Source organism: Ostrinia furnacalis, unplaced genomic scaffold (assembly GCF_004193835.3).
Source record: "Ostrinia furnacalis isolate ACB-3 unplaced genomic scaffold, ASM419383v2 OfSCF0631, whole genome shotgun sequence".
NCBI lineage: Eukaryota > Metazoa > Arthropoda > Insecta > Lepidoptera > Crambidae > Ostrinia > Ostrinia furnacalis.
In genome coordinates this window covers 396,670-421,237 of record NW_021130870.1, presented here as the reverse complement: position 1 = coordinate 421,237, position 24,568 = coordinate 396,670, and the positions used below count along the sequence as shown (strand labels likewise).

Here is a 24,568-nt window from a genome sequence, read left to right as displayed (position 1 = left end):
TTGGTAGCGGCCTGCATCCAGCGTCTTCCTGCTACCTCTATGAAAATAATATACTCATAATTATTTCGGCGAACGTATTCCAAACGAAAAATATAGATTTGAATATTATTTTACACAGCAACATGTAGACTTCTAGAGTCCTAGATATGTAACCTAAATACTGTCATACTCGTATTACCTAGGTACCGAAGATTATATTAGTAAAGCTTTAATAATTTTATCACGAAAGATTTAAAAAACTACGAATGGTTGCAGGTTTTTCAAAACATGAATTTAGCAGTCTCAAGGATATCCTTACGATTTCTAAACTAAGTTTTCTCAAAAAATTACGCCCCGTTAAAATTCCAGTGCAACAGTTGTGACAAAAGCCATTAATAATAAAGAGAATTAATTAACAGAGACAGCTCAAACCGGCGCCAATTGGAGAGTTTATTAACAATTTCCCGGACAAAGTACAGTCGGACACCGAAATGATGACATTTTAATGTCAATTTAAAATTAAAATTAAATGAGCTGGAAACATTTTGAATTAAGTTGGTGTCTTGTACAGATTTGACACCTTTATAAGCTAGGCATTAAGATTTATATTATTTTGTCTAGCGTGGTGTGTCGTATTATGTCATGTTGTGGTGTTGTGACGCATCAGAACAGAATCGGTTACATGCATTAAGCGACAAGTACATTAGAAGCCACTACACAATACAACAGTCTAGTGTTTCTTAACCTGTGGTCCCTGGACCCCTGGGGGTCCACGAGCATATGTGTGGATATGGACCATTTAACCATCATAAATAAATGCCACCAAAATCGAAATTTATTGCTGCTTTTTTATTACTGCGGTCCTTAAAATTGTGCTTGATTTCCTCACGGACCCCCGTGGACAAAAAAGATTAAGAAACGCTGGTCTAGTGTGTGAAACTGACTCCGTCTCCGTTCTGATGCGTCATGCTATGACACAATCCGTCAGGCAATATAAATCCAGCTTTAAAGTAGCGTTTTGTTTTTTCGTATCTTACGCACGCTGTAGCATTTACAAGTGTTACATTCCGCGCTTCAGTTAACCGCACTCGCGTGCATTCCAGCGTCTTCTCTTGAAGTTTCGGATGAGTCCTTATACTTATTTATACAATAAAGAACACCAAAGGCGTACACTTCATATTATTATGTAGGTTGGGCTAAAAAAAACTAAATATTAAATGTAATTTTCACTTGGCTTTATATTTCTTCCTTTCTTCTGAGATTAGGGTTTCTGTGTAATTAAAAAGATTTTTTTAAATCGCTTCAGAAATGACGTACCTAGTTCCAAAGTTATAAATACACAAACAAAACACAATGAATTGAGCAGTGAACACCTTCTCCTAGTAACTTTCACATACATCATAAAGTTGCTTAAGCGGCAACTAGGTACTTTAAGTAAGCAACCCTTAAAAGTTACTGTCGGCTTAAAATAAATCAAGTCCAATATATGCCTTCTAAATCCTCCCTGAATGTGTTGGGNTTAAATGAGCTGGAAACATTTTGAATTCAGTTGGTGTCTTGTACAGATTTGACACTTTTATAAGCTAGGTATTAAGCGGATTTATATTTGTCTGGCGTGATGTGACGTGTTGTTGTGACGCATCAGAACAGAATCGGTTACATGCAGTATGCGACAATCATGTAGGTACGTCAGAAGCCAATACACGACACAACAGTACAGATGTCCAAAAAAGGATACCACGTTGGACAAACATACAATTATGACATTTACAGAAGAACGCTATTAGCAATACTGGGTTGTTAGTTTTTGACTTTTGCCACTTGACGTTTCAGAATCGTGGGACTTTATTATGAAACTGGATCCGTCCTGATGCGTCATTCATGACACAACGTCAGGCAAATATACTCAAATCAGGCTTTAGAGTAGCGTTTTTTTTAGCGTTTTACGCACGCTATGGTATTCTACGAGCGTTAACCATTTCGCGCTTCAGTTAACCGCACTCGCGTGTATTCCAGCGTGTTCTCTTGAAGTTTCGGATGAGTCGTGCTTATACTTATTTATACAATTTGGGCTAAAAAAAACTACATATAAGTATAAGTATGATATAAAAAAAAACTAAATCTAAAAGGTAACTTTCACTTGACACTTTATTTTTCTTCCTTCCTACTGAGATTAAGGTTTCTGTACCTACATAATAATTAAAAATATTTTTTAAATCGCTTCAGAAATGACGGAGTTCCAAGGTTACAAATACACAAACAAAACAAGGAATTGAGCAGTGAACACCTTCTCCTAGTAACTTTCACATTCATCATAAATGTTAGTTGCTTAAGCGGCAACTAGGTACTTTAAGTAAGCAACCCTTAAAAGTTACTGTCGGCTTAAAATAAATCAAGTCCAATATATGCCTTCTAAATCCTCCCTGAATGTGTTGGGTTCTCAAGGATATGAAGTACTAAATCTGGATTTGAAAGGCTTTACGAATAGAGCTCTTTTGGTGTATAAAGTATCACAAAATAGGACCATCGAGTTTGGATCAATTGACACTTCTTCTCAGCACTTGCCAAATGTTTGTCTAGGGCATATTAAAACATATGATATAAAGTCTCTTATGAGCATTCGATGATTGGTAAGTTATTCGTAATGTTTTGTGCAAATACCTGTCTGGCCAAAGACTAATTATATTGATATTTTTGCTACCCCTAAATTACTAATATTCATTCAACGTGTATTTTACTACCTAAAAGTTATCGTAATTTAGCACAAAAAAAGTTTGACACTTATAAAAAGTTTGAATTAAATAATTTTAAAATCTTGGTTGACGAATATTCAGACTGCATCTGATTCATGAACTTTATCCCATTGACATACGATTCATTTTACCTGACATTCAATTACAATGCACTGCATTTGGCTCTTTTTGAATAACTCCAAATGAAGCTATTGAGCTCAAGGGTTTGTTCTCTTCCGAAGTAGCTGCAGACGTCTCGCTCTTTCCCGTAGTTGGGAGAGCGAGACAGGTAGTGCTATTTCAGCCACTGCTGAAGCCAGGGTTGGCCCAATGAGTGATTTTTAATGAACTGCCCGAGGGTGATTACATTTGCGAATAATTTTCAACGCCACTTTGGTGCAAATTTCCTGGATGCTCTATTTGAGTGCCGCTCTAGGATAAAATAAATTTTGTTGGCAACATACCCTAGGCAAGTTTACTTCCGTGGACTTTAAATTTAACGCGTATATTAAAATTTCATCATTGAATTATTTCATATTTCACCAGGGTGAGAGCGTTTATTGAGTAGTATGGGATAGTGGTTAGAATAATAATTGAGATTGTCAATAATCATTGTGAAAATATTTTTATTTTTGTTATATTAATTTTAGACAGTTTTAGATTTGCGCTCATTAAACATGGTAAAAGTACGAGTTGCTGAAACAACCTTTGAACAATCCTTTTGCCATTTTTAAAAACTTTTAAGCTATCAATTTGGTAAACAATACAATTCATCAGTAAAGGCTAAATAGAACCTAAACGAATATGAAAAGAAGTAGCAAAAGAAACTCAATGTAAACGTGTTCAGTGCCATTATAAAAATTAACTATTGAATTAATAGGGTCTTGTGTCAAAGCGTCAGAAAGTAGCCGTCAAACGAAAATCCTCAGGAGAAAATCAAAGGCATAATGAATACAAATTCCGATCGACTTGCGATCGAACTTGTGAGTGGTTTCAGTACCCCAAGCATGAACAACTCTCGAAGTCCAGCACGAACAACTCTCGAAGTCAAGCACGAACAACTCTCATAGTCGAAGACCTGTAATTGTCATGACAGCGGATTGTTTGCTGTCACGAGATAAAATAAGTTTGTTATTATATTAATTTGCTTAAATAATCGATATAAAGATGTTTTTTGACAAAATATCTAGTAGGTAGCTAACAATCTTTTCATATTGAAAATGAAAAATCTTTATTCAATATAGACCAATATTGGCTCTGATGAACGTGTTTTATTTGTTTTCACTATTTACGCAAATTATTGACACTAATTTGTGTGTCAATAATTTGTGTCGTTGTCATGATAACAGCTCTACGATTACGAGAGTTAAGCTCATAGTAGACTTATCAACTATAGATCAACACCGTCTTGCCTTTAGCTAGCTGTCATCGCCTTTCGCGCAGTCTCAACCACGAGGTGAGGCATTTGCGTTACTGTGCGGATAAGACTAGGCGCAGACCATCGATTTTTAGTTGGCCGATAGTTGGGCCCGATTTTATTTGTATGAAGAATCGGCCAAATCGAATCGGCGTACCTAATGTGCGCACTTCCATACATGCGATATCGGCCGACGAAAATTCCATGGTCTGCGCCTAGGCTAAGTGTGCCTCGAGTTGTTCCCTTTCCTGGTTGATAAATGTGTGACGTCCTTTATTCGTGCTTGGGGTACGGAACAAAGTATTTGGGATCATTCATTCGTTCAGAATATTGGCAACCAATCGCCACAACAAAGGCCTACTAAACTGGGTTCAAACTTTGAGAGTTAACCAATAGGCCCGACGACAGACGTGTAATTGAAATAACGCAAATCCTGGAATTGATTTGTTTAAAATTGAGTATTGGTCAGAATTCACTAAAATATTATGTTATTGATATTACTTTTTTCAAAGTATTTCGGCAGGTTGTGACCTCTGTTATAAGGGTTATAAGAAAGAATCACGAAGTAGGTAATCTTCAGTCAATGTAACTCCATGATTATCACAATTTTTTTTTTTCATTATTACAAGTAATAATAAATGACTAATATATAGGTAAGTACTCCCGTTAACCCGTGAGTCCTTCCATTTTGACTCCACTCCTCCTACCATTCTCAGTGGCATTCTCTCCTCAATGACCGGTCATACTCTGCCTGTATCCAGGTTAACCCATCTAGGTAAAAATATCTGCTCTTATTTGAAGTGGGTAATCCAAATAGTGCAATCTACAGGGATCAAACTAGCATACTATCGTTGCTAGCTATAGATCATAATTTCATCCACGAAGACGCGCCCCACCAATTTTTGGTCGAGGGAAGCGCGGGGTGCGTGGAGTTTAATCCGAGCAATCCGAGCGTCATTATTGTAGTGTGCGTGTGCACTCATGGATAATATAGTGTATATCGTTAATACTCAAACATTAGCGGAAGAATGGTGGGGCGCGTCTTCGTGGATGAAACGATCTGTAAAATTTTGGGCCCATTTATATTTCCATCAAATAACATTCAAAATACAGAGCAATGACTTTAATCTGTAGTTGCAGTACAGGAATTACCTAAATGAACATTATTTGGGCTACCATTTGCTTTCCAAGGCTCTATGCTCTATTCCAACAAGCATCAGTCTCGCAGTCTGGGCCCATTCAAAGCGGCCAATTCCACTGTGATGCGTAACGTGGAACCTAAACTAGCTTGCAGGACGAAACATGGAACCAAATCTAGCTTTCAGACTAATTCAAAATTTGGCTCAGAATAGGCGGACTTAGAGCTCCACCACCAACCAAACCCAACAGAAAAATCTGCACCCACTGGGAATCGAAACCGGACCTCGAAGCACTTAGTCTGACCACTAGACGGTACACACTCAGAGACGGTTATAATGATAATGTTGACGCTGTGTAAAATATCCAAGGATTTTCGTTCATTAGTTCGTTTCAGCCAAATGACGTCCACAGCTGGACAAAAGCTCCCCCAAAAATTTCTATAACGACCGGTCCTGCGCTGTCCAAGGATATTTTATACCTACTATTTATTTATTATACTTACCCAAAACTGTAATGGAACTGGACACAAACATGCTGAGGAGCCACACGAGAGCTATCTTGATGACCACCACCCGCTTGGTGGAGTGGTGCCGGCTTTTCAGAGGGTTCCTGATGCCGAGGTACCTGCAAGAATGTTTATTTTAAGCCATCTCATAAAAAAGATAAATTGTGACTTATACACTAAGAGCTAGTGAACGTCAGACCTGCGTCATTTTATAAAAGCTGAAAGTTTGTCAGCGTATGCTCCCAATATAGGTTAGAATGTTGGTGCATCTATAACAAACTTTAGCTTTTATAATGACGTAGATCTGGCGTTCACAAGCTCTTAGGCTGGATTGCACCATCTTACTTTAACTCTGACAAACGTCAAAAATCTGGCAAACTCCATACAAAGTGCACTGGTTATCGTAATTAATCCGGCATGCCCATACACTTCACGACCGGGTACCCGGCGCGGTTAGGCGGCAACCGGGACGTNGATTCCGATATTACGAGATTCCGAGATTCCGATATTCATGCCCTAGTTGGGTTCTCAAGGATATGAAGTACTAAATCTGGATTTGAAAGGCTTTACGAATAGAGCTCTTTTGGTCTATAAAGTATCACAAAATAGTACTATCGAGTTAGGATCGATTGGCACTTCTTCTCAGCACTTGCCAAATGTTTGTCTCGAAGCACTTTCAGAGCAAAAAAAATATGAGACATAAAAGCTCCTTATTAAGGGCATTTTATGATTTGTAAGTATTCATTATTTGTATAATCTACACAACTAAAAATATATATTTTTTATATAAAGCATGTTTCCTACAAATTTTGAGGATTATGCTCATAAATCAGGGGTAGTAATTAAGGAACATATTTTTTTTATTTTGTTTCAATTGCCATGCTGTGCAAATAAGTAATTTTAATTTACCTTTCTGACAAAGGACTAATTTTATTAATATTATGCTACCTGGAAATGAAGCTGAAACAAAACGCTAATATTCTTTCAACGTGTATTTTACTACCTAAAAGATATCATAATTTAGCACAGAAAAAGTTTGTCACTTATAAAAAGTTTCCATTTAATAATCTTCATTGACGAATATCCAGACTGCTTTTGATTCATGAACCTTATCCCATTGACATACGACTCATTTTATTCGACATTCAATTACAATGCACTGCATTTGGCTCTTTTTGAATAACTCCAAATGAAGCTATTGAGCTCAAGGGTTTGTTCTCTTCCGAAGTAGCTGCAGTCGTCTCGCTCTTTCCCGTAGTTGGAAAAGCGAGACAGGTAGTGCTATTTCAGCCACTGCTGAAGCCAGGGTTGGCCCAATAAGTGATTTTTAATGAACTGCCCGAGGGCGATTACATTTGCGAATAATTTTCAACGCCACTTTGGTGCAAATTTCCTGGATGCTCTATTTGAGTGCTCTAGGATGAAATAAATTTTGTTGGCAACATACCCTAGGCAAGTTTACTTCCGTGGACTTTAAATTTAGCGGGATATTAAAATTTCATCATTGAATTATTTTATATTTCACCAGGGTGAGAGCGTTTATTGAGTAGTATGGGATAGTGGTGAGAATAATAATTGAGGTTATCTATACTTATAATAAATCTGTAGAGAGGTCAATTCTGTACATGAAATATATTTTAAAAATAACTATCAGGGGATGATTAGTGATCGATACTGATGCCAAAAATGCAATCAGTAAAATTTTTGTCTGTCTGTCTGTCTGTCTGTATGTTCCTTATAGAAACAAAAACTACTAGACGGATTTTAACGAAACTTGGTACAATTATTCTTCATACTCCTGGGCAGGTTATAGGATACTTAAGAATGCCCACGGGAACGGGAATTAGCGGGAAAATCCTTTTGTATGAAAAATCTAAACCGCTTAAGTTAGACGCTTAAAATTTGGCATGCAGGTACCTTAGTAAACTCAAAGCTTAGTTACAACAGGATATTGCAAAATTCCCACGGGAACGGGAGTTAGCTGGAAAAAACATTTGTATGAAAAACTCTAAACCGCGTAAGATAGACGCTTGAAATTTGGCATGCAGGTACCTTAGTAAATTTAAAGCTTAGTTACAACAGGATATTGCAAAATTCCCACGGGAACGGGAGTTAGCGGGAAAAAACATTTGTATGAAAAAATCTAAACCGCGTAATATAGACGCTTGAAATTTGGCATGCAGGTACCTTAGTAAACTTAAAGCTTAGTTACAACAGGATATTGCAAAATTCCCACCGGAACGGGAGTGAGCAGGAAAAAAATTGTATGAAAAAATCTAAACCGCGTAAGATACATAGATGAAGGAGGTAAAACGGGATCCACGCGTACGAAGTCGCGGGCGGCCGCTAGTCAATAATAATTGTGAAAATATTTTTATTTTAGTAATATTAATTTTAGATAGTTTTCGATTTACGCTCATTATAATTAAAAGTAAAAGTACCAGTTCCTGAAACAACATTTGAACAATCCTTTTGCCATTTTTAAAAACCTTTAATTTTTGAGCTATCAATTTGGTAAACAATACAACTTTTCAGTAAAGGCTAAATAGAAACTAAAAGAATGAAAAGAAGTAGCAAAAGAAACTCAGTGTAAACGTGTTCAGTGCCATTATAAAAATTAACCATTGAATTAATAGGGTCTTGTGTCAAAGCGTCAGAAAGTAGCCCTCAAACGAAAATCCTCAGGAGAAAATCAAAGGCATAATGAATACAAATTCCGATCGACTTGCGATCGAACTTGTGAGTGGTTTCAGCACCCCAAGCATGAACAACTCTCGAAGTCCAGCACGAACAACTCTCGAAGTCAAGCACGAACAACGCTCGTAGTCGAAGACCTGTAATTATCATGACAGCGGATTGTATGTTATATAAAGATTTGAGACCATGTAGAGGCTCCTTAAGAGCAAAATGACGATTTGTAAGAACTATTTATTAGTCTAAACAAATAAAGAAATTTTGACTTTGACTATATGTATGCAAGTTTTTTAATTTGATTAAATTGCTATAAAAAATGTTTTTTGACAAAATCTAGTGGCCATCACTCTTTTCATATATTGAAAATGAAAATGTAAAATCATTATTTTAGTTTTTGTTTTCACTTTACGCAAATTATTAACAGCACTATTTTTTTCTTCTGAGACTCCGTTGTCATGATAACAGCTCTACGATTACGACAGTTAAGCTCATAGCAGACTTATCAACTCGGAAAGGGATCAACACCGTCTCGCTTTTCGCGAGCTGTCATCACCTTTTGCGCGCTGTCAATCGCGAGGCGGGGCGTTTACGTATCTGTGCGGATATAGACCAAATATAATGAACTGTGTGCTTACCATGAGTTTACGTTAGGTTTGCTCGCTAGCGACTGCGTAAAAAACTGACATTAAATGTATGACATATTGTTTAGCGCCCCTAGTGGCTACTTTCAAGAATTATAAATAACTTGAAAAATTCAACGTGGGTTCAATTCCCGCCTTAGGCAGTTCGATTTTTTCAAGTTATTTATAATTTTCAAATTAGTTTGAGAAGCGACTCTTAACGCTAAAAATTAAATAACTATACTTTCAAGAAATCAAATCTTCATAGATTTTTTTGACGTACTCGCTAGCGAGCACACCTAACGTAAACTCATGGTAAGCACACTGTCCTACCAGTGACATTACAGCGGGGCGCCACCGTCAATACCGGATCGCTGGTTCCGATTTTTGCCATGTTGGAAACTATGTAGTTGAACGATGGTCAATGAGTTTGGTGGGACAGTTCAGTATAAGAGTGCGTTGCAGTATGTACTATGTAGTGTCATACAAAGAATATTGACCGCCTCGAGTTGATACGGTTACGATCCCTTGCCGGGTTGATATGTGCGACGTCCGCGTCCTTTATTCGTGCTTAGGGTATTTATAGTATACAAAGTCTTTGGGATCATTCATTCGTTCAGAATATTGGCAACCAATCGCCACAACAAAGGCCTACTAAACTGGGTTCAAACTTTGAGAGTTAACCAATAGGCCCGACGACCGACGTGTAATTGAAATAACGCAAATCCTGGAATTGATTTGTTTAAAATTGAGTATTGGTCAGAATTCACTAAAATATTATGTTATTGATATTACTTTTTTCAAAGTATTTCGGCAGGTTGTGACCTCTGTTATAAGGGTTATAAGAAAGAATCACGAAGTAGGTAATCTTCAGTCAATGTAACTCCATGATTATCACAATTTTTTTTTCATGATTACAAGTAATAATAAATGACTAATATGTAGGTAAGTACTCCCGTTAACCCGAGAGTCCTTCCATTTTGACTCCACTCCTTCCATTCTCAATGATATTCTCTCCTCAATGACCGGCCATACTCTGCCTCTATCAAGGTTAACCCATAACCCATCCAGGTAAAATATCTGCTCTTATTTGAAATGGGTAGGTAACCCAAATAGTCTAGTCCAGTGGTTCTTAACCGGTGGTCCGTGGACCACTGGTGGTCCTTGGAGGCATTCCAAGTGGTCCACGAAGACATCGTAATAAACAAGTGACGTGACGTGATGAGTCAAGTCAACACAATGCAAACGGCGTACAGTGGGCGAGAAATCGATCTCCCCTTACATAGGATTTTGAACAATAATAATAATAATAAGTGGTCCCTGACAAGACAGAAATTTGGTATAACGGTCCCTCGTCCTTAAAGGTAAGAACCTAAGAACCACTGGCCTAGTCGACAGGGATCAAACTAGCATCCTATCGTTGCTAGCTATAGATCATTTTATCCACGAAGACGCGCCCCACCAATTTTTGGTCGAGTGAAGCGCGGGGTGCGGGGAGTTTGATCCGAACAATCCGAGCGTCATTATTGTAGTGTGCGTGTGCACTCATGGATAATATAGTGTGTATCGTTAACACTCAAACATTAGCGGAAGAATGGTGGGGCGCGTCTTCGTGGATGAAACGATCTGTAATTGAGCTAATTTATATTTCCATCAGATAAAATTCAAAATACAGAGCAATGACTTTAATCTACAGTTGCAGTACAGGAATTACCTAAATGAACATTATTTGGGCTACCATTTGCTTTCAAAGGCTCTATGCTCTATTCCAACAAGCATCAGTCTCGCGGTCTGGGCCCATTTAAAGCGGCCAATTACTGTGATGCGTAATGTGGAACGTAAACTAGCTCTCAGGCTGAAAACATGGGACCAAATCTAGCTTTCAGTCTAATTCAAAATTTGGCTCAGAATTATTAAGCTTTATTTATTTCACAAAACACTGCTCTAATGGCTCTTTCAAATTAGACATTAGACGTGCATTTGCGAGGCCGCACACACTGTTGGTAATTGAATGTGATTTTTATTTTATCGCATTTGTTACAATTTTCAGTGTGAGGTCCTGCAAACGGATGACAAAGTCCGTCTCAAAACCACTAATTTGAAAGCTCTAACTCCTATTAAAAACATGAAGTTTATTTATTTACTTTTTAAGAAACTAATAGCGTTTTTATAAAATCCTCTACTATAGAGGAACAGGCTATTTTACTTCCAACAGAAAAATCTGCACTCACTGGGAATCGAAACCGGGACCTCGAAGCACTTAGTCTGACCACTAGACGGTACACACTCAGAGGCGGTTTAGTGATGTGATTGACGCTGTGTAAAATATCCAAGGATTTTCGTTCATTAGTTCGTTTCAGCCAAATGACGTCCACTGCTGGACACAAGCTCCCCCAAGAATTTCTTTAACGACCGGTCCTGCGCTGTCCAAGGATATTTTATACTTACTATTTATTTATTATACTTACCCAAAACTGTAATGGAACTGGACACAAACATGCTGAGGAGCCACACGAGAGCTATCTTGATGACCACCACCCGCTTGGTGGAGTGGTGCCGGCTTTTCAGAGGGTTCCTGATGCCGAGGTACCTGCAAGAATATTTATTTTTAGCCATCTCATAAAAAAGATAAATTGTCACTTAAAGACTAAGAGCTAGTGAACGTCAGACCAACGTGATTTTATAAAAGCTGAAAGGACAGTGCCAATCCATGTATGGAAGTTGGACCAAGTGCTGCCCAGAATGAAACTATAGTGCATTTTGTTCCTCAGGCCAATACTAATTTGTAAACTGGAGCGCACTGAAATCTATCTCTGGAGTTAAGAGAAAAAAAGAGTTTTGTTTTGAATTATTTACATACAAAATATCATCGATGTATACCTACTACGTATAAGATTTCGCGATTTTGGCATTAAATAACACTCGCTATGTTGAACTTAACCATACTGCATCCGTACACCTTAATTTAGTACGACTTCGACATTATTTATAAGCGATCAAGCGCTTCGGTTTATACACATTAGTATTGGCCTGAGGAACAAAATGCACTATGGGTTGATTCTGGGCAGCACTTGGTCCAGACCCTGGCACTATCCTTTGTCAGCGTATGCTCCCAATATAGGTTAGAATCTTGGTGCATCATAACAAACTTTCAGCTTTTATAATGACGTAGGTCTGGCGTTCACAAGCTCTTAGTCTATTAGGAATAGTAGACAGACAACACCGCAATGGATTTTTGGAATGCTTTGTATGCTCCGTCACGTCATAATATGTCGATGCGGGTGCGGGTCTCATGCCGCTCCCATACCTCACACACTGAGTGAGTTAAGCACTAGAGCTATATTATAATTTCAAGCGGGCGAAGCCGCGGGCAAAGCTAGTATTTCAATAATTTCAAATCAAATTTCAATTTTTGTAGGCTAAGTGTCGTCATCGAATAATGATACCCCTTGGAACTTATCCAAACGTGTTTGCCAAGTTTTCTTCTAGATTAGTGATAACGACGTTCATTGAAGCAAAAAAAGCTAAGTTCTTAATAAAAATGTAAGTTGAATGCTTATGTTTCGGTAGGTAAATTGATAATAGAGTGGAAATCAGCGATGGTTTAATTTTTTACCTACTACGTAGAAGCTGGCCTGCATCTCACCTGATGGAAAATGATTTAGTTATCAATTTTATTAAAGAAGGTATGACAATATCGTCATAGTACTTCAACATTACCAAAATTTTTTTTTAATTTGGGCATTTTGAATTTCAGAGAGAGCGCGGCGCTATTGGTTTACGCGTTGCACTCGCTTACGTGATTTAGAATAATTTTAATTTTTGAAAGATTTTAGGTTGCCTATGCCATGTTTTCAATGTGGGTGGTAAATGTTGTTATGGAATCTTGCTTGGTTACATTATCAACATTGTGTAATAATGGGCTTTTTTGCAATAAAATGTAGACTGGTCAGTAACATTATTTTGTACAGAAGAAGTTAACTTTAGGGTTCGTTTAATATCTTTACTAAGAGAGTGTATTAAACTAAGTACTGTGTACAAAGAGTGGTGGTAGAAATCACTAACCCCAGTGAAATATCGGTCTTAGACACTGAATAGCCTACGTTGCACCCTCAGAAAGCTCCCTATATCTGCTCAGTTGAAAATTCACGTTAGTTAATTTCTGACCGAACTGCTAGGAATAATATCTATCTTATGTTAAGTTAAAATGGTAAATATTATATTTCCTACCAACTAAAATTTGAAAATGGAAATAAATTTTCCCACCAACTAAAAAAAATTACACCCTGTACTTTTATTGCATCGACTGTTAGGGTTTCGCTTCAGCTGGTATTACAAAATTCCAACCTGTATAGGCTCAGGGCGCTTATAAATAGTCCTAAATATAGCTTGCCTTACCACCTAGATGAAGCTTTGGCTGAAGCTTTCGTTCAGCCAGCGTTACGAATTTTTTTATGCATAACAAGGCAGGTATTTGACCACAATCGCACCAGTAGGCCTAGGATTAGGGAATGCAAAACCGGTTAATCGGAAACCGAAAAATCGGAAAAACCGCCCTTTTTCGACGAATTCTAAAACCGGTTTTAAAAATCGAAACCCGGATTTAAATCGGTTTTTCTATCTGTACAAATAAGCAATATTATTTTATTATAATATAACCTAGGTATTTTGATATTTGACGAATATTTGGTTATTTTACAATTTATAACTTGGCAACATTGTCACTTGGTTACTCCGTCGTTTACCTTTGAACGGGGAATCCCCGATAATATAATTATTTAAGACTCGTACCGCCTGCGCCCGCCACCTAACATGACCCACCCCGCGATTCAGATAGTTGGTGATTATTGCAGTGAATAATTAACCTATGTGTGAGTGAATTGAACAGTTTTTATTTCTGAATTGTTTTGAACATTGAATCTCATTTATTTGCTATATCTGCAGAAGCTCATTTATTACTGTAATACTTAGTGTATTAAAATTTGACAGAAATAGGTACCACCTAACGTTCACAAATAAAGCTTTTTACATTTTATTCTACTTTTTAATTTAAGATAATATCTATTGCTTAAAATATCAATCGTACCTAATCACCTAACGTTCACAAATAAAGCTTTTTAGATTTTATTATACTTTTTAATTCAAGATATTGCTTATATCAATCGTATTGTAAACAAATACGTTTTTGAAGTACATTACGGACATGGTGGTAATTAACAAAATACTAAACCTGCAGAGTAATGAATTTTAAAAACGTATTCGTTGACAATTATTACGTACAATGGAGATAAACTACCATCCCTTGAGTTAAATTTAGCTTATTCATTATATTAATTATGTGCCTATAATGCCTAATGAATAAGCTAAATTTATCAAAATTGTTAGAACCCTCTCTTAAATAATGTAATCTAACACAAAACGGACAGGACGTAACAAATCGCTGTATGTAACTACTAGTTGACTGAAAAAAAATATAGAACGATAATAACCGATTAAAAACCGAAAACCGGTTTTTTTTCTTGGAAACCGAAAAAAAAATCGGTTTTTGATAAACTTTCGGTTTTGCATACCCTACCTAGGATGCGCGCCGCGATAAACGTTTATTACGCCATTTTATCGATTTTATGCGATAAGCCCATACATTTGTCGTCTAAAATCATCGATAAGATTTTATCACGGCGCGCATCTTAGTCCAGCTGGTGTTAAGTGGGATGCAGTCTAGAATGCTTTTCTCGTCAAACTAAAGTCCAGTATGTTTCCATTGAGTAAGTATTCAACACACGGAGCCTCTACTAATGGCCTGAAGCCTTGCTCCACTCAATTTACACTTTCAAATAAAAGTTTAACCTCACTTTTATTCCCTCGAGGTTGAAGCCGATTTTGAAATATCGGTTCAAGGTTATCTTCTATCCAAACATCACATAGCTTATGCCAGTCAGAGATATGAGTAAATGTGTTATGTTTAGCGAATATACACACTCACGTGCTGTACTCTACTGTGAATACTGAAAACTGTTTGTGTAGTAAACGCGGTAATCTCATTTTTGGTTCGAATTGAAAAATCATTTTTGTTTTGGATAGTGCAGTTATCGTGGAAGGCTATATTACTATACATCACAATACGACCCATAGGAGTGACGCACCAATGAAAAATATTTCAAAACCGGCAAACATTATACAAACTAAGTATTTTTAAGCCACAAAGTCGATTCGTCACCCTTTAGTAAATTACATTATTATTGAAAGTGAATTCGTCATAAACAGACTCGTATGGCAATCCTCCAAAATAATAAATTGCTACATGTTAATACAAGTGTGACGAATTTACACGCATTTTTCGTGACGAATAAACTTCGTGGAAAATCGACAATAACCCTTATGTGCGAGTCGCGGGCTAGCTGTGCCCCCGAAACAATATAATATACGTTTACCCCCGGTTCGTCACGGATACGGGATAAAGTTGATGTGCCAGGCGTGAGGCGTCGTCAACGTGGCACTAACCAGGCAGCGGCCATATTAAACAGGCTCATTTCGGCGCAAAACGGCTTTACTGTTATATTCGCATAGCCTACACGAGAACAGACAGCTCATTTACCACATGAAACTGTAAAGCTGGGTTGCACCATCTTACTTTAACTTTGATAAACGTCAAAAATCTGCCAAACTTCATACAAAGAGCACCGGCTATCATTATAGTTATGGCCAAAGTTAGGTGGTGCAACTCAGCCTTAGTGGTTGCATTAGACCGCGGTAACAATTGATTTCTATTGTGTCTCGATTCACTGGTACTGGAAGGGTTAGAAAAAATGATAAAATTCTACTAGCTCGTTTCGGCCGTATGATCGATTGTGAAAAAAAAATCAACTTACAAAGGTTTTCAAATTGCTTTTTTAAATTTTTTAATGCCAAAAATTATAGCCACGGAGAAATGAACAGATAAAATAGAACCATTTTTCAAACCTTTATATTAATAAGTTAGGCAAAAATCAAATCTTTACAATTAATAAAGATTTAAATTAAGTGCTCAAACCCGCTCAAAATAGATCCCAAAAACTTTTACCTGATTTGGGTAAATTAGTTGCCAAGAAGAAAAATCTAATAAAAAAGTCTTAGCTGTTCAATTTTGGCTTCAACTTAGGGTGCAAATAGCCGTGGAAACGCTTATTTCACGAGATACCATAGCTACATAGGGTTAACAAGCCTCACGATGGTTACGGTCGATGTGACCCCAGACGTTTGGTCTTATGTCATTTAACCCTAAACGACTCTAACATTTCCTACTTGACACACCTACGAAGGTACACAGGCACATTAATCTACTGGAAAATTATGATGGCGAATCTTGTCGACGGATATTGGGGTCTGTTTTTGGTGTACCTAAGGTTCAAAATAAGTTAGTAGAATTTCTTTTTTTTTCTACACTAATACTTTGAAGAGGTAAATAATTTCGTTATGTTTCAGAAAGAATTTTTTTTTTGTTAATATACCCTTCAAGATATTTCAAAATTTTTTTATCTAAGAATTTTCAAAATCGTTTCAATAAATCTAGAAATTCAGTAGACGCTCTAAAACCTCACCAATTTTACCTCTATAAATATTAGTAGAGATTATTGAACACCCTGTTTAATCACTGGTACGTCAAATTAAATACGGCATGTGCTGTCCCCTATCACTGTTGATTATGAACATCAAATAATATGAGGGTTGCTTCATCTTTCCCGGTACAAACATAATGCACTCATTTGCCGTATTTGGATGAAAATACTCCACGCGTAATGTACAGTGTACACGCAGCCAAAACACGAATTCTAATTTTGCATTTAAATCAAAAGGGTTAAGAACTAAATTTCCGTGCGTATCTGAATGTACAGTCGACGACATATCGGACTACATAAATTTTTGTCGCAAAATCGCACGTATTCCAAGCACAAAAGCCACATTGTTGTGTTGATGACTGTACAAGTGTACATGAATGAGGTGCTTATTCCAAAGAGCGTTGTCAGTTGGAGAGGTCTCTTTAAAACGAACAAAGCGGATTCGAGTAATGGCCCCACTCTGCTATCGCGATCGCTTGTTTAGTGGCCCCGCACGATGCGGTTGATGGGACGTATAGACCGCGCCAGTGGAATACGGCATTACGAAAGTAAAATTCATAAAATTCATAAAATTCATTTATTTTTGCAAATAGGCTTTAAAAAAGCGCTTTTACACGTCCCAATATTAACCCTACCACTGCTTCGGGACAATAAATGGAAACTCNGGTGAAAACGGGCATTAGTCTATTAGGAATAGTAGACAATACCGCAATGGATTTTTGGAATGATTTGTATGCTCTGTCACGTCATAATAATATGTCGATGCGGGTGCGGGTCTCATGCCGCTCCCATACCTCAGACACTGACTGAGTTAAGTAAGTACCTATAATATAATTACAAGCGGGCGAAGCCGCGGCCAAGTTAGTATTTCAATAATTTCAAATCAAATTTCAATTTTTGTAGGCTAAGTGTCGTCATCGAATAATGATACCCTTTGGAACTCATCCAAAAACTTGTTTGCCAAGTTTTCTTCTAGATTAGTTATAACGACGTTCATTTAAGCAAAAATGCTAAGTTCTTAATAAAATATGTAAGTTGTGAATGCTTAAGTTTCGGTAGGTAAATTGAAAATAGAGTGGAAATCAGTGATGGTTTAATTTTTTACCTACTACGTAGAAGCTGGCCTGCATCTCACCTGTGTGCCTACCATGAGTTTACGTTAGGTGAGCTCGCTAGCGAATACGTCAAAAAATTCTATGAAGATTTTATTTCTTTAAAGTAGCCGCTAGGGGCGCTGCACAATATGTCATACATTTAAATGTCAATGAGTTTACATGGTAGGCACACTGATGGAAAATGATTTAGTTATCAATTTTATTAAAGAACTAGCGGCCGCCCGCGACTTCGTACGCGTGGACCTCGTTTTACTCCATTAGGGGTGGAGTTTCGTGAAATCCGCTCTTAGCATCTATAGCGCATACATTTTAAATTTCAACTCTCTTACTTTATCTCCTTAGCCCCCGTGGTTGATTTCTAATGATACATTTTCAGTATATGTACCACCACCACCACCACCATTTCAGCCATAGGACGCCCACTGCTGAACATAGGCCTCCCCCAATGCTTTCCATGTTGATCGATTGGAAGCGGCCTGCGTCCAGCGCTTCCCTGCTACCTTTACGATGTCGTCGGTCCACCTTGTAGGTGGAAGTCCCACGCTACGTTTTCCGGTACGCGGCCTCCATTCCAGAACCATTCTGTCCCATCGGCCATCAGTTCTGCGTACTATGTGCCCTGCCCATTGCCACTTCAGCTTGCTAATCCGTTGGGCTATGTCAGCGACTTTGGTTCGTTTACGGATCTCCTCATTTCTGATTCGATCTCGCAAAGAAACACCAAGTATAGCCCTCTCCATAGCACGCTGTGCAACTGAGCTTCTGTATACGGCCTATAGTGAGAGGCCACGTTTCTGAGCCATAAGTTATCTCTGGTAACACACATTGGTTATACACTCTAGTCGTCAGGCATTGAGGTATTTTAGACGAAAAGATGTTGCGTAGTTTCCCGAACGCTGCCCAGCCGAGTTGGATTCGACGATTGACCTCCTTCTCGAAATTGGACCTACATAGCTGGATCGTTTGTCCGAGGTGGACATACCTACTTGTCGACAATCTCGAGAATTGAGCTCCCAACTGAAACTGGGTAGGGCGCAACATGGACATTCGACATAAGCTTCGTTTTGTCCATGTTCGCCCTCAGGCCTACCTGTTGGGAAAATCGATTAAGGTCTTCGAGCATTGTTCCAAGATCTTCCAACGATTCTGCCATGACCACAATATCGTCAGCAAACCGATGTGTACACAGTACCACAGTGTACCGAACAGTATATTATGTACACCTCCACAATATCTAGAGATCATAGTGAGCGTACATTTTAACTTTCAAGTCTCTTACTTTAAAAACCGAGGACTGCAATACAGACTTCCAACCCCCTTTTTAACTCCCATAAAGATTGAATTTTGCAAAATTTCGTCTTAGTGACTACCTACGTTCTAAAAGGAGGTGTATTCCACTTTGATCACCTGGCTTTGATCAGCCAGTGAGACTTGTAGTTTCTGAGACTTCGTGATGAGTGAGTGAGTCACTTAGTCATTCAATGACCATTCTTTCTACTAAAATTATACGTACCTATAGTAATTATCATTAAAATCAAATAAGTAAGTACCTACCAACCTAAGTAATTAAAATAAAGACCCTACCAAAAAACTAACAAATTACATACAGAAAATAAAAACGAAGTAATTCTTATCCTATTTAACTACAATCGCCCACGCGCCCATCCCATTTGTCCGCCGCTGAACCGTACCCTAATATTCATCTCGGTAGATGGCGGCACATAGTAAGAATTTGCAAGGAAGTTTGTAAAAAGTCACTAATTAACACTTTGACTTGCTCGTTTAAACACAGTGAATAATTCAAATAGGTACATACAGTGAATGGTTCAATTACATAAAATATCTTTATTTATTAAATTTTCAATATTATTTACGAACAGCGCTATTCATAGTACCTACATGTAATATTTAGTTACTAATTTACTAATGATGTCGATAGATGGCGTGTGACAGCTTTGCCTTCATGAATATTTACGTACCTCAAAAATTTTTGTCAGGCGCAAGAAGATTTTAAGCAATGACGATAGATGGCGCTTTTCCACGTCTTATGAAAATCCCAAATATTTTACGGGACCCTATTGTTTTCCAAAATAAAATTTAGCCTATGTTACTCGTGAGTTATGTAGCTTTCGAATGGTGAAGGAATTTTTAAAATCGGTCCAGTAGTTTTTGAGCCTATCCATTACAACTAAACAAACAAACAAACAAACAAACAAACAAACAAAGTTTTCCTCTTTATAATATTAGTGTAGATGTATGACATTTTCGTCATAGTACTTCAACATTACCAACAGTTTTTTTTTAGTTTGGGCATTTTGAATTTCAGAAAGAACGCGGCGCTATTGGTTTACGCGTTGCACTCGCCTACGTGATTTAGAAAATTTTAATTTTTGAAAGATTTTAGGTTGCCTATGCCATGTTTTCAATGTGGGTGGTAAATGTTGTTATGGAATCTTGCTTGGTTACATTATCAACATTGTGTAATAATGGGCTTTTTTGCAATAAAATGTAGACTGGTCAGCAACATTATTTTGTACAGAAGAAGTTAACTTTAGGGTTCGTTTAATATCTTTACTAAGAGAGTGTATTCAACTAAGTACTGTGTACAAAGTGTGGTAAAAGAAATCACTAACCCCAGTGAATATCGGTCTTAGACACTGAATAGCCTACGTTGCACCCTCCGAAAGCTCCCTATATCTGCTCAGTTGAAAATTCACGTTAGTTACTTTCTGACCGAACTGCTAGGAATAATATCTATCTTATCTTAAGTTAAAATGGAAATTAATTTTCCTACCAACTAAAAAAAATACAGCATGTACTTTTATAGATTAGGGTTTCCCTTCAGCTGGCATTACAAAATTCCAACCTGTATAAGCTCAAGGCGCTTATAAATAGTCCTAAATATAGCTTGCCTTACCACCTAGCTGAAGCTTTAGCTGAAGCTTTCGTTCAGCCAGCGTTTCGAATTTTTTTATGCATAACAAGGCAGGTATTTGACCACAATCGCACCAGTAGGCCTAGGATGCGCGCTGCGATAAACGTTTATCACGTTCATTAATTTTATCGATTTTATGCGATAAGCCCATACATTTGTCGTCTAAAATCATCGATGAGATTTTATCACGGCGCGCATCTTAGCCAGGCTGGTGTTCAGTGTCTATAATGCTTTTCTCGTCAAACTAAAGTCCAGTGTACCTACCACGAGTTTACGTTAGGTGTGCTCGCTGGCGAGTACGTCAAAAATCTCTATGAAGATTTTGTTTATTGAAAGTAGCCGCTAGGGGCGCTGCACAATATGTCATACAATTAAATGTCATTTTTTTACGCAGTCGCTAGCGAGCACACCTAACGTAAACTCATGGTAAGCACACTGTATGTTTCCATTGAGTAAGTATTCAACACACGGAGCCTCTACTAATGGCCTGAAGGCTTGCTCCACTCAATTTACACTTTCAAATAAAAGTTTAACCTCGCTTTTATCCCCTCGAGGTTGAAGCCGATTTTGAAATATCGGTTCAATGTTACTATCCAAACATCACATAGCTTATGCCAGTCAGAGATATGAGTAACTGTATTACTATACATCACAATACGACCCATAGGAGTGACGCACCAATTAAAAATATTTCAAAACCGGCAAACATTATACAAACTAAGTATTTTTAAGCCACAAAGTCGATTCGTCACCATTTAGTAAATTACATCATTATTGAAAGTGAATTCGTCATAAACAGACTCGTATGGCAATCCTCCAAAATAATAAATTGCTACATGTTAATACAAGTGTGACGAATTTACACGCATTTTTCGTGACAAATAAACTTTGTGGAAAATCGACAATAACCCTTATGTGCGAGTCGCAGGCTAGCTGTGCCCCCGAAACAATATAATATACGTTTACCCCTGCTTCGTCACGGATACGGGATAAAGTTGATGTGCCAGGCGTGAGGCGTCGTCAACGTGGCACTAACCAGGCAGCGGCCATATTAAGCAGGCTCATTTCGGCGCAAAACGGCTTTACTGTTATATTCGCACAGCCTACACGAGAACAGACAGCTCATTAATTTACCCTATGGAACTTTAAGGGCCCTCGCCCACGGCGACTTTTGTAGTGATGCTGTAGTGCGTTAGTAGCCCGTCGGCATCACTTTTGTAGTGCGTTGCAAATGCGACAAACGCGCGTTAGTAGCGATGCATCGCGTGTTTCGTTAAAAGTCGCCGTAGGCGAGGGCCTTAGCTAAGGTTGGATTGCAGCATCTTACTTTGACTGTAACAAACGTCAAAAATCAGTCAAACTCCATACAAAATACGCCAGTTACTTATCGTTATAGTTACGGCCAAAGTTAGTTGGTGCAAATCAGCCTTAGTGGTCGCATGAGACCGCGGTAAAAATTTATTTCTATTGTGTCTCGATTCACTGATACTTGAAGGCTTGGAAAAAAATGCTAAAACTTCTACAAGCTCGCTTCGGCCTTATGATCGATTGTGACTAAAATCAACGTTTTTAATGGTTTTCATAAAGTCTTTTTGTAATTTTTTTATTACTAAAATGGATAGGTACAGCCAGGAGTAAATAAACAGATAAAATAGAACTAATTTTGGCTAACTACGGTTGGAATACTCATCAAACTTTTATATCAATAAGTAAGCCAAAAATCAAATCTTTACTATGAATAAAGATTTAAATTAAGTGCTCAAACCCGCTCAAAATAGATCCCAAAAACTTTTAACTGATTTGGGTAAATTAGTTTACAAGAAGAAAATTTTAATAAAAAAATCTAAGCTGTTCAATTTTGACTTCAACTTAGGGTGGAAACGCTTATTTCACGAGATACCATAGCTACATAGGGTTAACAAGCCTCACGATGGTTACGGTCGATGCAACCCCAGACGTTTGGTCTTATGTCATTTAACCCTAAATGACTCTAACATTTCCTACTTGACACACCTACGAAGGTACACAGGCACATTAATCTACTGGAAAATTATGACGGCGAATTTTCTTGACTGATATTGGGGTCTGTTTTTAGTGTAGGTACCTAAGGTTCAAAATCAGTTAGTAGAAGTTCTTTTTTTCTACACTAATACTTTAAAGAGGTAAATAATTTCGTTATGTTTCAGAAATATATTTTTTTCCCGTTATTATAATAAAGGGTATACCCTATGACACTTACAAAATAATGTGGCTATCAATTTCTTTTTAATATTTTTTTTAAATCGTTTCAGTAAATCCAAAGATTCAGTAGACCCTCTACAACCTCACCAATTTTACCTCTTTATAGTATTAAAGATTCCTTGTTCCTGAACACCCTGTTTAATCACTGGCACGTCAAATTAAATACTGTGCTATGACATCACAATAGGGTTTATTTGCGACATTTTTTTTTAAAACCCATGTGCTATCGCCTACATTCACTGTTGATTATGAACATCAAATAACATGAGGGTTGCTTCATCTTTCCCGGTACAAACATAATGCACTCATTTGCCGTATTTGAATGAAAATACTCCACGCGTAATGTACACGCAGCCAAAACACGTATTCTAATTTTGCATTTAAATCAAAAGGGTTAAGAACTAAATTTCCGTGCGTATCTGAATGTACAGTCGACGACATATCGGACTACATAAATTTTTGTTTCAAAATCGCACGTATTCCCAGCACAAAAGCCACATTGTTGTGTTGATGACTGTGCATGAATGAGGTGCTTATTCCAAAGAGCGTTGTCAGTTGGAGAGGTCTCTTTAAAACGAACAAAGCGGATTCGAGTAATGGCCCCACTCTGCTATCGCGATCGCTTATTTAGTGGCCCCGCACGATGCGGTTGATAGGACGTATCTGACCGCGTCAGTAGAATACGGCATTACGAAAGTAATGTATTTATTATATTTTATTATTTGACAGGACAATTAACAAGACATACACTAAAACAATATTTACAACGTATTAGGACTTAATTTTAATTTAGTTCGTTAAAACCAAAAATGTCCCCTGTTGGACAAAGGCGTCCCGCAAGGATTTATAGCTGGTAACTAGTACGGATAACTGCTGGAGTAAACAAGTTCTTAACCGGAACCGCGACTCTACAAGCATAGCCGTCATATTGTCAAGTGGTTACTTCTGAAAAATCTCTGGCAGAAGAACAGCTAGATGCGAAAAATTGACACCAGGGTAATGTGTAGAGTTGCCGCGAATAGTGGTTATAGCGAATAGTCAAATACCGATTAATCGCCATTCACTTTGGCGAATAGTCGAATAACTCGACATTACTATTCGACATAAAAACATTAAATTTATTTCTAATTTCTTCTAAGGTTGTGAGAAAAGAAATTAATAAAGTTAAAGAAATCTGTTTCATGTTATACATACCTACATATATGTAGTAAATTTTGGGCATGTTTTGAAGAATCATTTATCGAGCAACCTACTGAAGAGCACCCCAAGAATGCCACTGCTGAAGAAATCGCCCACTACATCGCATTAGCAAAGGCTGACAGAAAATAAACCCATGTGAATGGTGGACTTTGAGTACCAATAAGAATAGATTTCCTATATTAAGTAAGCTTGCTAAATGATACTTAATCACACCAGCAAGCTCTGTTTATTCAGAAAGACTATTTTCCGAGGCAGGTTTAATTTACGAGGAAAAACGAAACAGACTTGCTCCCGAACGTGCAGAAAAAAATGATTTTTTGCACCACAATCTGCCTCCGTTGGATTTTAAATATTAATTAAAAAGCCTAACTAATTTAATTTCATGAATATGATAG

At 37.6% G+C, this 24,568-nt stretch overlaps 1 protein-coding gene across 1 annotated transcript in view; it reads right to left on the bottom strand.

Moving 5' to 3' along the window:
- 5-HT2A (5-hydroxytryptamine receptor 2A) overlaps positions 1 to 24,568 on the bottom strand; it is a 58,613-nt gene that overhangs the window by 24,373 nt on the left and 9,672 nt on the right. Inside the window, exon 3 of the mRNA XM_028323274.1 lies at positions 11,556 to 11,677. Within this exon, the coding sequence (XP_028179075.1) occupies positions 11,556 to 11,677 (122 nt within the window). The remainder of the gene's footprint in view (positions 1 to 11,555; positions 11,678 to 24,568) is intronic.